Source organism: Phyllobates terribilis, unplaced genomic scaffold, assembly GCF_046119375.1.
Source record: "Phyllobates terribilis strain yellow unplaced genomic scaffold, ASM4611937v1 Scaffold_11__3_contigs__length_659146591, whole genome shotgun sequence".
NCBI lineage: Eukaryota > Metazoa > Chordata > Amphibia > Anura > Dendrobatidae > Phyllobates > Phyllobates terribilis.
Genome location: NW_027362771.1, coordinates 271,048,574 through 271,062,665, shown reverse-complemented (window position 1 = coordinate 271,062,665; position 14,092 = coordinate 271,048,574). Strand labels below are relative to the sequence as shown.

General features: G+C 44.8%; 1 protein-coding gene across 2 annotated transcripts in view; it reads left to right on the top strand.

Moving 5' to 3' along the window:
• Window positions 1–14,092, top strand: part of SEMA3E (semaphorin 3E) — a 312,174-nt gene that overhangs the window by 257,722 nt on the left and 40,360 nt on the right. For both annotated transcript variants that reach the window (XM_073652328.1, XM_073652327.1), the window contains exon 8: window positions 12,556–12,670. In XM_073652328.1, coding sequence (XP_073508429.1) covers window positions 12,556–12,670 — 115 coding nt within the window. The remainder of the gene's footprint in view (window positions 1–12,555; window positions 12,671–14,092) is intronic.

Sequence of the window (14,092 nt, the reverse complement as noted above, 5' to 3'; positions counted from 1 at the left end):
TCTATTAGTCCATCTATACTGACCTCCATCAGGTTGCAAATTAAAAATAATTTTTTGTCTGCATCTACCTCTGAAAAAATATTTGGGCTTCTAGCTGTGTGTGGGACTAGTTCTATTAGTCCGTCTATACTGACCTCCATCAGGCTGCAAACTGAATATAATTTTTTTCTGCATCTACCTCTGAAAAAATATTTGGGCTTCTAGCTGTGTGTGGGATTTGTTCTATTAGTGCATCTATACTGACCTCCATCAGGTTGCAAACTGAAAATAATTTTTTGTCTGCATCTAGCTCTGAAAAAATATTTGGCCTTCTAGCAGTGTGTGGGACTTTCTCTATTAGTCTATCTATACTGACCTCCATCAGGTTGCAAATTAAAAATAATTTTTATCTGCATCTACCTCTGAAAAAATATTTGGGCTTCTAGCTCTGTGTGGGACTTGTTCTATTAGTCCATCTATACTGACCTCCATCAGGTTGCAAACTGAATATAATTTTTTTCTGCATCTAGCTCTGAAAAAATATTTGGCCTTCTAGCAGTGTGTGGGACTTTCTCTATTAGTCCATCTATACTGACCTCCATCAGGTTGCAAATTAAAAATAAGTTTTATCTGCATCCAGCTCTGAAAAAATATTTGGCCTTCTAGCAGTGTGTGGGACTTTCTCTATTAGTCCATCTATACTGACCTCCATCAGGTTGCAAATTAAAAATAATTTTTTGTCTGCATCTAGCTCTGAAAAAATATTTGGCCTTCTAGCAGTGTGTGGGACTTTCTCTATTAGTCCATCTATACTGACCTCCATCAGGTTGCAAACTGAATATATTTTTTTTCTGCATCTACATCTGAAAAAATATTGGGCTTCTAGCTGTGTGTGAGACTTGTTCTATTAATCCATCTATACAGACCTCCATCAGGTTGCAAACTGAATATAATTTTTTTCTGCATCTACCTCTGAAAAAATATTTGGGCTTCTAGCTGTGTGTGGGACTTGTTCTATTAATCCATCTATACTGACCTCCATCAGGTTGTAAACTGAAAATAATTTTTTTGTCTGCATCTAGCTCTGAAAAAATATTTGGCCTTCTAGCAGTGTGTGGGACTTTCTCTATTAGTCCACCTATACTGACCTCCATCAGGTTGCAAACTGAATATATTTTTTTTCTGCATCTACCTCTGAAAAAATATTTGGGCTTCTAGCTGTGTGTGGGACTTTCTCTATTAGTCCATCTATACTGACCTCCATCAGGTTGCAAATTGAATATAATTTTTTTCTGCATCTAACCCAGCCAGTAGTTTTGGCCTAATACCACAGTTTGGCCACTCAGCTCTGCTCGGTTCCCATCCATTGTTTTTTTGTGCAAACAACTCCAGAGTTGTGAATTAGTTAACCACCAAAATGAGTGGAAAAAGGCCTGCTGCTGGTGGAAAGGGGAATAGGCGTGTTGGGAAGGGGAAAAAAGGTTGTGTCCGTGGGGTAGGTGTTAAAGCAACAGTAACATCTGCAGAAGAAAGACCATCTTCCAGCCAAACTAAAATGTCTACTTCTTTTAGCAGACAATGTGATAAGATCCCTTTCTTACGGCCACGCCAATCGCTACAAATTCCAGATGAGGCACAAAAACAGCAGGTGCTTCAACGGATATCAAGTGCTCCTTTAAGTGGGCTCTCCTCCACATCAACTTCAACATCACAAATACTCCAGTCCTCAAAGGTGTCACCCCAATGGCACTTGCTTCCTCACAGCTCCCAAATCTCCAGCTGCCCGTCTGAGTATGAGGTAGAACAGATGGTTGAGTCTGTAGAGCTGTTTACTCATACTATAGCCTGTGAATCAGAGGTTGACTCCAGCGCTTATGTGAATCCAGACGAGGAAATGATCTGCACTGATGCCCAGAATCTTTATGAATCGGATCCAGGACCAGACGCAGAAGGTTCTGACCATAATGTAGACCCTCATTCCCAAACTGTAACTCCTGTTGGTGGAGACAATGAGGAAGACGATGATGAGACTCAAATACCTGATTGGAGCGACAACTTTAGTTTTTTGTCAGGGCAGGAACAGGTTGGCTCTGAGGACGACGGGTGTGATAACGCACAGGGTGATGATGATGAGGTTGGAGATCCCACTTACTGTCAACCCACAGTCAGCCAAGAGATGAGGTCAGTAGAGGAGGTGGAGGAAGATGCTAGTGACGACGAGGTCAGGTTGCGCCTTCCTGGACAGAGACGTAGTACTGGAAGCACGTCAGCAACTGCATCCTCAAACACAACTCTGCCTCCCACCACAAGTCGTGGTGGCTCTTCAGGTCGCATGGGTGCTAAGCCTTGCATAGCCTGGGCATTTTTTCAGATCGATAAAGATGACCCAACTCGTGTTATCTGTAACATTTGTCAGCAAAAGCTAAGTAGAGGCCAAAAAATACATAGTTTGAGTACTTCATGCATGAACCGGCACATGGACATGAAGCATAAGTTGCAGTGGGAAGCTCAGTGTGCTACAATGCGGCCTAGCCGGCCGGGCCAACCACCGTCTGCCATATCTTGTGCATCCGCGGCCTCTTCATCCTCTGTGAGTGGGGGGACAGCAGTCACACCTGTTTTGGGGCGCAGACCTGCCACCTCTTTACCCGCAACAGCCAGCGTGATTGGCAGTTCATCATTTTCTTTGGAGGTGGCAACACAAGCTGGTGTTGAGCGCTGTCCGACATCGATAGCACCACCTTTGGATCAAGGCAACCTAACATGTCCGCCTGCATCTTCCTCACAGACCGGCAGTTTGCCGGGGACACCCTTATCAACCCCGTCTAAGCACAATAGCCAGCCCTCGGTCCCTCAGATGTGGACAAGTAAAAGACCATTTCCTCCTAGCCATGAGAAAGCTAAGAGGTTGAATTTCACCATCTGCAAGCTCTTGGCTACAGAAATGCTGCCTTTCCGCATGGTGGACACAGAGGATTTTCGAGACCTTATGTCCGTCGCAGTGCCCCAGTACCAGATGCCCAGTCGGCACTACTTCTCAAAGAAAGGTGTGCCTGCGCTCCACCAGCATGTCGCACACAACATCACCGCTTCTTTGAGAAACTCTGTGTGTGACAGGGTGTATTTCACCACAGACACTTGGACGAGTAGGCATGGACAGGGGCGTTACATGTCGCTGACTGGGCACTGGGTAACTATGGTGACAGCAGGACAAGGGGCTGCTGTCCAAGTCTTGCCGTCCCCACGAGTTGTGCGTCAATCCTCTTTATGTCAAAGTTCCTCCACTGCTTCTGCCTCCTCAACCTCCTCTCGGTCTTCCACCTGCACCCAAAGCCTGTCTGGTCATGCCACAAGCTTTCTAACTGCGCAGAAGGGATCCTGCACACCTCCTTACTATGCTGGCAGTAGGGCTCAACGTCATCAGGCGGTTTTAACATTGAAATGTCTGGGAAATGTGAGTCACACAGCTGAGGAGTTGTGGTCAGCTCTGGAGAACCAATTTCATGAATGGTTGTCTCCACTGGACCTGAAACGAGGGAAGGCCGTGTGCGACAATGCTGCAAACCTGGGTGCGGCCCTTCGCCGGGGCAATGTCACACACGTGCCTTGTATGGCTCACGTGTTGAACCTGGTTGTCCAGCAATTTTTAGCCCACTATCCCAGACTAGATGTCCTTCTGCAGAGGGCACGGTCGCTGTGTGCTCACTTCCGCCGTTCGCATCCCGCAGCTCAGCGACTTACATCTCTACAGAAGTCGTTGGGCCTGCCACTTCACCTGCTAAAATGCGATGTGCCTACCCAGTGGAATTCAACTCTGCACATGTTGCAGCGACTGTGGCAGCACCGACAAGCCCTGATGCAATACGTTCTGACGTATAGCCTGGGCCAACGAGATCCGGAGGTGGGGCAAATCACGCTGGAGGAGTGGTCTCAGATCAGGGACCTATGCACCCTTCTGCACAGTTTTGAAATGGCGACGAAGATGTTTAGTGCTGATGATGCCATTATCGGCAAGACTATTCCGGTGATTTACATGCTGGAGCACATGTTAAACAGAATTCAGAGTCAGGTGGTGGCACAAGAGGAGGTGGAGGAAGTAGAGGAGGAGGAGTTGTATGCGGAAGGGCTAACATCTGCAAGGTCCAGATGGTCGGCAGCACCAAGGTGGCAGGCATGTGAGGGTGGGGGAGATGGTTTTACCAGGGCGCATGGTAGCAGCCAAACTAGTGAGGAAGGTGCAGGAGCCCAGGAAGAAGTGGAGGACGAACTGATGGAAGACTCATCAGATGAGGGAGACCTTGATCACATTTCTGTTGTGCGAGGTTGGGGTGAGAGGACAGAGGAAGGAAGCATGATTGTTACCTAGCCACCAACACAACAGGGACTTGGTGCTCCTGGATGCACAACACACATGAGTGCCTTCTTGCTGCACTACCTGCAACATGACCCTTGAATTGTTAGAATTAGAAATAATCCTGACTACTGGGTTGCCACACTGTTAGATCCCCGGTACAAAAGTAAATTTGCAGAAATTATTCCTGCCATAGAAAGGGATGCACGCATGCAGGAGTATCAGCAGAGACTGTTGCAGAATCTTACATGTGCTTTTCCACAAAACACGAGTGGTGCACGTAGTGAATCTCACAGTTCCAACTTGCCAACCGTGGGACCGTCAAGTGTTCAGCACTCAAACCGTAACAGAACCACAGTATCTGCTGGTAACATCAATTTTGCGGAATCATTTCACCACTTTTTTAGCCCATCCTTTGCAAGGCCACAGGAGACAAGAAGTCTGACACATAGTCAACGCCTAGAGACGATGGTACAGGAGTATCTCCAAGTAAACATTGAAGCCATGACTGTGTCACTGGACCCTTGCTCTTTTTGGGCTTCCAATCTGGATAAATGGCCGGAGCTAGCCACTTACGCCTTGGAGATCTTGTCATGCCCCGCAGCCAGCGTTCTGTCTGAACGTGTGTTCAGCGCTGCTGTTGGTGTGCTGACAGATAAGCGCACGCGGCTCTCCACTGATAATGTAGACAGACTCACGTTCATAAAGATGAACAAATCATGGATCCGAAACGACTTTTCTACCCCTGTGTCATCCTGGGGAGAGTAAAAGCTTGATGATTGGTTAAAATCACCCTACCAACCGTTTTAAGCTTTCAAATTACTAATCATGTTTATCTGTATCTTGACTGGAAAATAATTTGGGCTTTGTAGCAGTGTGCAGCACTGATCCTATTAGCCCATCTATACTAAGCTCCACCAGATTTAAAATTAATAATAATTTGTAGCTGCATCTAGCCCGGAAAATAATTTTGGGGCTCCGAGATGCGCAAGACACATAAGTGCCTTCTTGCTGCACTACCTGCAACATGACCCTCTTATTGTCAGAATTCGAAGTAATCATGACTACTGGGTTGCCACACTCTTAGATCCCCCAAACTTTTCGATCAACCTTTTCATTTTCATAAAGACCAAAAAAATGGTCATTTTTGAAATTCTAAGCATTAGCAGGTTATTAGAAACTGAAATCAAACAGTTTTCAACTCAAAACTTTAATCTAGGTGATGTTACATTTTCACATAGGACCCCTTGTTCGAAAGGAGCTTCTGAACTCTCTCGTCCATTGAATTTGTCAGGTTTTGGATGGTTTCTTCTTAAATTGTTTTGCATGAGGACAGAATACCCTCCCAGAGCTGTTGCTTAGATGTGAACTGCCTCCCGCCATCATAGACACTCCTTTTGATGATGCTCCAGAGGTTCTGAATGGGGTAGAGGTCAGGGGAGCATGGGGGTCACACCATAAGTTTGTCCCCTTTTATGCCCATATCAGCCAGAGATGCAGATGTTTTATGTGCAGCATGAGATGGTGCATTATCAGGCAAAAAAGTGATCTTGCTGTGAAATACATGGTTCTTCTTCTTGAACCATTTCAGGAAGTGCTGTTTGAGAAAATCCACATACATTATGGAGTTCATCTTTAGCGCCTTCAGGGATCCTAAAGGGGCCGACAATCTCTCTCCCCATGATTCCAGCCCAAAACATTACTCCACCTCCTCCTTGTTGGCGCTGTAGCCGTGTTTGCGTGGGGTGTCCATCAACCAGCCATCCTCCACTCCATCCATCTGGACCATCGAGCGCTGCACGGCACTCATCCGTGAACAAAACAGTTTTGAAATCAGTCTTCATGTAATGTTTGGCCCACTGGAGCCGTTTCTGCTTGTGTGAAGTGGATAGAGGAGGTCGACAGGATGGCATATGCACAGCTGCAAACCTCTGAAGGACCCTGCATCTTGTTGTTCGGGGGACGTTGGAGGCACCAGCAGCTTCAAAAACTTGTCTGCTGCTATGATAAGGCTTTTTTGCCGCTGCTCTTTTAACCTGACGTAATTGCCTGTAGGAAAGAGTCCTCAATTTGCCCTTATCAGCACGCACACGTGTGTACTGTGAATCAGCTACATACTTCTTGATTGCCAAGACACTTCATCCTGATCATCGCACAATGTTGATTGTAGTCATGCCTTGACCTAAACACTCCACAATTTGTTGCTTCTCAGCAGCCGACACATCCTTTTTCTTTCCCATTTTGGCAGAAAATGTAGGCTGCTTAATAATGTGAGACAGCCTTCTTAAGTAGTCTTGCCTTTCATTGGACACACCTGCCAAACTAATTAACACAGGTGTCTGCAATTGCTTACAGTGATATAAAGAGCCCTGACACACATCACCATCAATGAGTTTAACTGACAAACAAACAAATTCTTCCCTTATCACTCCTAAACACTTTTTGCATAATAATTTGGAACACAGTGTACATGTGCTTTTCCACAAAACACCAGTGGTTCACGTAGTGAATCTTACAGTTCTAACTTGCCAACCGTGGTCTGTATGGAGTTGTTCAATAAAGGGCCCAAAATTAAGATAACATAGATGGGAGAGGTCTCTATGAATAGGAATTCCTAAGTATTTGATACCCTGTGAGGGCCAGGCAAAGGGAAAGTTGGACTGGATGGAATCCTATATGGATTTGGGGAGGGAGACATCGAGGGCCTCAGACTTCGCTGCATTGATTTTAAAATTTGACCATGTAACAAAGTAATCTATTTCAGCCATAACAGCATGGATGGATATATGTGATTGAGTGATATATACTAGTACATCATCAGCAAATAGAGAGCACTTGTACTCGGTGCCTCCCACCTCAATCCACCTAATATTGGGGTTATGGCGAATTGATGAGAGCAGGTGCTCCGTCACTAGGATGTATAAGAGAGGGGACAGAGGACATCCCTGCCTTGTCCCATTGGTGATTGTGAAAGGTGATGAAAATGTTCTGATGCACCCCCTGGGCCTTGGGACACCCGGAGCCGGACCCTTTTTGGTGGATGCTGGTGGTTGTAGTCTTCGTGGCGGCGACCCGGTTCCGTGGCTCAGGGTGGTCAAACCAGTGGCGGAACTATTTATGTGGTTTTGATGTTTAAATGTCCGACTACGCCACCCGTGGATTGCGGTCAGAGTGAACCGCCGCTGCAGGGCAGACCGCTGAGGCTGGTGCTGTGGGTGCAGCAGAGCGTAGCATAACTCCCCACAGGAGGAGTATAGCCTCAGGGCAGTGTATGCGGAGGATGGGGGTGATGGTGCAGGGCAGCAGCAGTAACGACACGGAGTCAGTGATGCAGTCCAGGGCCTTTACTCACAGTTCTTATTATCCAGACCACGTCTGCAGGTAACGGCTGCCCACGTCGTACTGTGCTCACCAGGTGAGGGGCTCAGACAACTCCCAGATAACTTTGGAGCGCTTCACAGGACCCCCTTTGTGTGTCCTTTGTCTGGCCTTTCTTACCAACCCTTCTGTCCGGCTGCCTCGGGCCTCCTCTTGGTAAACTTGGCGCCAGTTTCCCTGACCCTATGTGCTGCCCTCCTAGAGGGTGTAGCGAGGGGCTGCGCCACATAAAATGTCACAGCCTCCGGTTTCTAGCTGAGGGTCGTTTCCTGCCTCCACTAGTTTCGGGGACCGGTCTCCCCCTTTGGCCTGACCCCTCCATGCAGGTGGATTCGGGCGTGCGGTGGCGACTCGCCCGTCGGCACCCCTGGGATCCCTTTGTTCCTCATTCCTGGAGCCTTCTCCGCTCCTCTTCCTTCCTTCTCCCTCTTCCAGGCCTGGGCCTCTGTTACTAGGCCCGCCTCCGGAGCAGAGCTCATGCAGAGCCCCTGCTCCCTGCCACTTCTGCTCAGACTTCTCTGCACTGAACTAAGATGGTGCCCACCTTTTATACTCCCTTCTCAATGCACCCAGGAACTGCTTCCTCCCTGCTCCTGCACTACAGGGTTCCCCTTCCTCAGTGTTCCCTCCCCCCACTCCAGACAGGGACTGTCGTGCCCATCTCAGGGGCATATTTGTCGCCCTGCCCCACGGCAATGTGGTGTAATGCATGCAGGTGTCGGGTCCTGATCCACACTCCATCCTTACCTGAGAGTGAGATATCACACCTCTGGGTGAGGTGCAATACCTCTGTAGCAACCGAGCCCTCAGGGTGCTACAGTTCCATTTATCTTCAGCCTAGGTGACGTATTGCGATACAGGGCCGTGATTTTGGCTATAAAAGGGTCCCCTAGACCCCTACCCCAAGCTTTTTAAGAGAATCATATATGACGTGCCAGGAGAATCTATTGAATGCTTTCTCAGCATCCAACGAGAGTATCTAATTACAAATTTTTAACTGCATCTAGCCCAGGAAATACTTTGTGCCTAGTAGCAGTGTCTGCTAGTCAGCGGATTATCCCGGCTGTTAAGCAAGCTACACCACCTGTAGTTTGGACACTTAATTTTTTCAAAGGAAATGCTTCGGGACCACGGGATACTCAGTGAAGAGCATCAGGAGGCACCCCAAGGCATAGGGGCTGGGACTGGCAGTAGGATGCCTTGCGGTGGACAGCCGAGCTCGATCCTTATAAAAGCTTTTTAACTGCAGCAGCTTTAGTGGACGCTACTGGAGCTGGAATTACGCGGCTGCTGGCATGAGACTTGCCCTCCAATAGATCCTTGTAAATGGATTTAAAGTGTATTCATTCAAATTAGAGAGACAATTTAAATTAAAAAGCTTAGAGCTGCCTCCACCACAGGGGGGCTCGCTTGACCCACCAGCGGACAGGCACCAGTATTGGGAGAGGGGGGCTGGCCATCAGGGTTCACCGCGGCTCTGGCACAAACCCGGCGACACGGAGGTGGCACGGGCAGGAGTGGACTGAACGTGTCGGCTTCTCACATTTTGGATTTTAGAAGGGCATGACATGCCTATATCTGTGTCTCCCCCTCCTTTTACTCCTCCACCTCTTTTCTTTTCTCATGACTATATGTACTTGTCACTTTTCCATGTGTTAGTTGTGTCTTCTGAGCAGTTTGTCAGCTTTTGGACACCTTTGAAGGTGTTTTCTATGTGTTTCTATGTGTTTTTGTTTGCCTGCCATTGGTTTTAACGGTGTTCGAAGGTGTTCGACGAACAGTTCGACGAACAGTTCGGCGAACACACGGGTGTTCGACGAACCGAACCGAACTCGAACACTACGGGGGTGGCTCAACACTAATTATAATATACATTTGAGTTTTTTTTTATAGTAATATATATTTTACCTAATCTTATTTTAAGAATGTACTATAGTTTCTAAAATGGAAATCCCCTCCCAAAAAAACTCAAGTACCATGTCAGAGATACAGTGTATGTAAGATTATTACATTGGTGAAGATTGGAATCTACAACCACCACTAATTTTTAGAAAGGGTATTTTAGATTGCTTAAATCCTCCGGCACTGTGCTGAGATTTCTATTACTACAAACCTGACATAACAAAAAACTATTCCACAGGCATATGCAGTACATTTTGGCTGGAGATTATTGTAATCTTATTTCCTCATTGGTAAGATGAACAATACTATGCAGTGGATCAATAATTATACAACCTAAACTTGGATAAGAAATCCAAAAATCACTTGTAAATATATAAAACACCATTCTTTATTGGAAACATGTTTAAAAACTCAACAACACAACAAATAAATAAAACATGGAGAAAATGTGATTCAAGAGATTGTGGATATGCATGGACCAGGATATGACCCAAATATTAAAGGATATAATTCACATAACTTAATATAGGGTCATTGCCCACCACAAAAGAGGGAAGGCAGAGAGGAAATAAATGAATAGACCTCACCTCTCTGCCCAATCAAGGGCTGGAGATATAAACAGACAGTAAAAAATCCCTAAGAGTCCTCAGCTCAATATTTGTTAAACATCTACAAATAGAAATACAAATTCCTTTGGAAAAAAGGTGCAGACAATATGGTTATAGGCTAGTGCCCCACAGAAAATTAAAAATACAAGCTTGAGCTATCAGGCTTACCCATCTGAGACACTGTTGTGCCCTGACCACCACCACATATAACACCCCAACGCACCTTTCGAACACTCTAGGCTTTTTCAAGGGGAGACATAGCATTTAGGCAAAACTGTATGTAAAAGAATAACCGTTTTACAAATCAATAATGAACCAGGATGATATCTTTTCAAATGTATTTATGTTTTATTACATGTGAGGAATGTCTATTTCTTACACATTCCTCACATGTAATAAAGCAGTTAAACAGTTGCAAATCATGCACACGGGAGCGATTTAACCTTATCACCGAGCAGCTGTAAATACTCGGAGCTCGGCCCGAGCATACTCGGACAGAACATTTTTGCTTGATTCTTCAAGTTGCAAAAGATTCCTTAAAGGGAACCTGTCAGTCGAATTCACCCCCCCATTCACCAAACTATTTATATGTGCATGTAGCTCTTTCAAAGACAAGTCCAGCAATATCTTTATCTTGCCAAGATAACTTTTTAAGTTTTCTGGACAGCTTTTCCAAAAATCACAGACAGACAATATTTTTACAGACACATTGGAAAACCATAAAAAAATCACAGTGATTCTAAATGATACATGTCTACAGCCCATAATTCTGATATGAAGACATCAGCTGCTTTCACTGTCAACTGTAGAATGTCGGTAAAAACAGTAAAAATAATCTGTATATCTTTCTTCAGCTTCAAAAAAATCATGGGCACCTTGAATTTTTCTTATGGACAGGTCAAAAAATTGCACTATTTTTACAAACTGTCCAGGAATTTCTGGATGGTTGACAATCCTGAGCCAGTCTTTTCCACTGAAACTGAGAAATCAGTGTTTTAATCGATTTGCAAATGAGGCTGAAGTGCTTTCAATGAGTAAAAGCACTTCCCAAGCTCTCCATGACTTAATTCCACTCCAGACGCCTCCGCTTGACTGAAAGCACCTTTGCTATGCAGCTTCAAGCAAAGGAGCAGTCAGAAAGCAGAACAGGGTGGCGATGGGTTATTTGTATATATAGGGAGAGCAGAGGTTTAGGAAGAGCGTCAAAACTTCAAAACACTTTAGGCTCATTTGTATATCGATTCAAACATTAATGGAGGACTGACCTGGCCATTTAAGGCTGTGTGCCCACGATGCGTTTTTTAAGCATTTCCGCAGTGGCAAAAACGCTTCAGAAACGCTTAAAAAACGCATGGTAGAAGGCCTGCCATGTCCCCTAATGATAATCCGCATGTGCTGTGCACATGCTGCGGAAATTTCCGCTGCGGATTATCATTGTGGAAAAAAACGCATCACTACCAATTATTTTGCGGAAGTGCTGCGTTTTCGCCGCCATTGAATTGCATTAGAACGCGCCAATTCCGCAAGACTGCATCTGTACTTGCGCAATTGGTGCGTTCTAATGTGCGGATGGTACCTGGGTGTATAGGAGAGGAGAGTCTCATCCACACCCAGGTACCATTAAAAAAGCTGTGAAAAAAGAATAAAATAAAAAAATAAATGAATACTTACCTTCTGGCGGCCCGCGCTGCGCTCCTCCTTGCTTCCCGGCACTTCACGATGGAATGAAGGACCTGCGCTGACGTCAGAGTAATGTGACGGGTCACGCGACGCTGACGTCAGCAGGTCCTTCAAACCACCACTGCTGGCAGCCGGGACGGTGAAGCAAGACAGCCCGTCCATCGGAGGGTAAGTATACTTTTATTTTTTTATTTTTTGACATTCTCTCGGTCACACTATATAAATCCATGCCGGTTGCATGGATTTATATAGTATGACCAAGTTGTCAAGCACTTTCCAAGTGATGCTAAAATCGCTTGGAAAAGCGCTTGTCAACCCGCATGCGGAAATGCATGGGAAGAACACTTCACTTCCGCTTGTCCCTAGCAGGAAAACGCATGTACAATCCGCATGCGTTTTTTTCTGCCAGGGAGATGCAGAAATGCTCAGGAAAAATCCGGAGCATTTCTGTATCGTGGGCACATAGCCTAAAGGTATTTCTGGACTAGTCTTTGAAAGCGCTACATACATACATATGAATAGCTTGGAGGGTGTAATCCTGCTGCTGACAGATTCTCTTTAATATTATGAATTGGAGATGGGAAATTTTAGTGTTGAGCTAATTTCTATGGGTTTCAAAAAATGATATATTGTACAATGATTATTTTTTTATTCTAGAATGATGTTGGAGGACAAAGAATGATGATAAATAAGTGGACCACATTTCTTAAAGCCAGACTCACCTGTTCTGTACCTAGTCATAATGGGATTGACACACACTTTGATGAGCTTGGTAAGGTTTGTTTGTTATATTTCAATTTCATTTCTATTCTGCCACCATGAATAATTTGCACGCAGAGAAGAAAATAACAGCATAGAGAGCAAAATGTAAGAAACAAAATTGACCAATTAGCATTGAACAGAGTGGCTAAATAATAAATAATAATAAATGTTACCTAAATAATTGTTACAAAGTGTCAATAACCTTCAAACTTTTAGGCTGTTTGCAGATATATCTGGCATTGAAGGAACTGATAACATTGTTTACAAGTGGATTGTTTCCTCCTGTATGACACAACCTTTGTTTAGCTGTTCAGATCCAGCTGCCAGTCAAAGGGGCTGGATAACAATAGATGATGCAAATGGTGATCCAGCCCTGGAACAGTGCATGATAAAAAAATGGGGAAAGAGGTAAAAAGCCTGATAACAACTGATACATTTTTGCATCAGTTTTAGCTTCAGTTGTGATCAGGTAAGTCTTAATAAACTGAGCCTCATACAACTGATACAACTCATACAACCCAGCCTGATATACCTAGGAGTGTTAGTAATTTCTCTGCATTTTGTCTATCTTTTCATTTTATGAGTAGAGATGAGCAAACCCAAACTTAAAAGTTTGGGGCTCGTACAGAACAGTTAGTGTCCTGTGCTAAACTCCGAGCACGGACTTCTCCTGGAAGTCCATTCTAATGTCCAGATTTCCAGGGGAAGTTCGAGGAAGGAGAAAGAAAGAAAGATTTTCCAGCTCCAAATTTCAGGTTCCCGTTGATTTCAATAGGTTTCAGGTTCAAGTTCGGATTCAGTTTGGAACCCGAACCAAACTTTGGACTGAAGTTCGGTCAAGTACCAGAACCCAGTCTGCTCATCCCGACTTATAAGGTTTTTATTGAATTCTGTCATAAGAAGTTGAATTGTTTAGGTTTATCTTATGCTGGGTTGACGTACTGTATATACATTACATCAGGCTCAGTTTTTTAGTCTGCATCAAATAAAAAAATAGAACTGATGATGCATAAATACATCAGTTGCCATAAGATTATTTCGTCATTTATTACCAGAAACTGGTCCAGAGACATATTCAAACATTACGTGAAGTATTGTGATCCAGCGCCCAGACCGGCACCAGCATCTATTCAATACCAGCACCTGTCCAGTGCAAAAACTGATGCTCTGGAAAAGTGAGAACGATCAAACATTGCTACAATGGTTTCAGTTTGTCTATCAATTTCCATCCAGCTTTTTGTTAAATGCTGAATGGAAACCATGGTGTAGGGCCGGCCATATGTTAATCTAGCTAGCCTCAAGTGGATGTAGGGTGCATTCACTTGGGTTGTTAATTTCTTTTTGTATTTGCAGCAGAATTGCTATATAATATACTCCGGGTGCTATCATACTTACACAAACATGTTTTGTTGAGGTTTTTTATGCAGTTTTT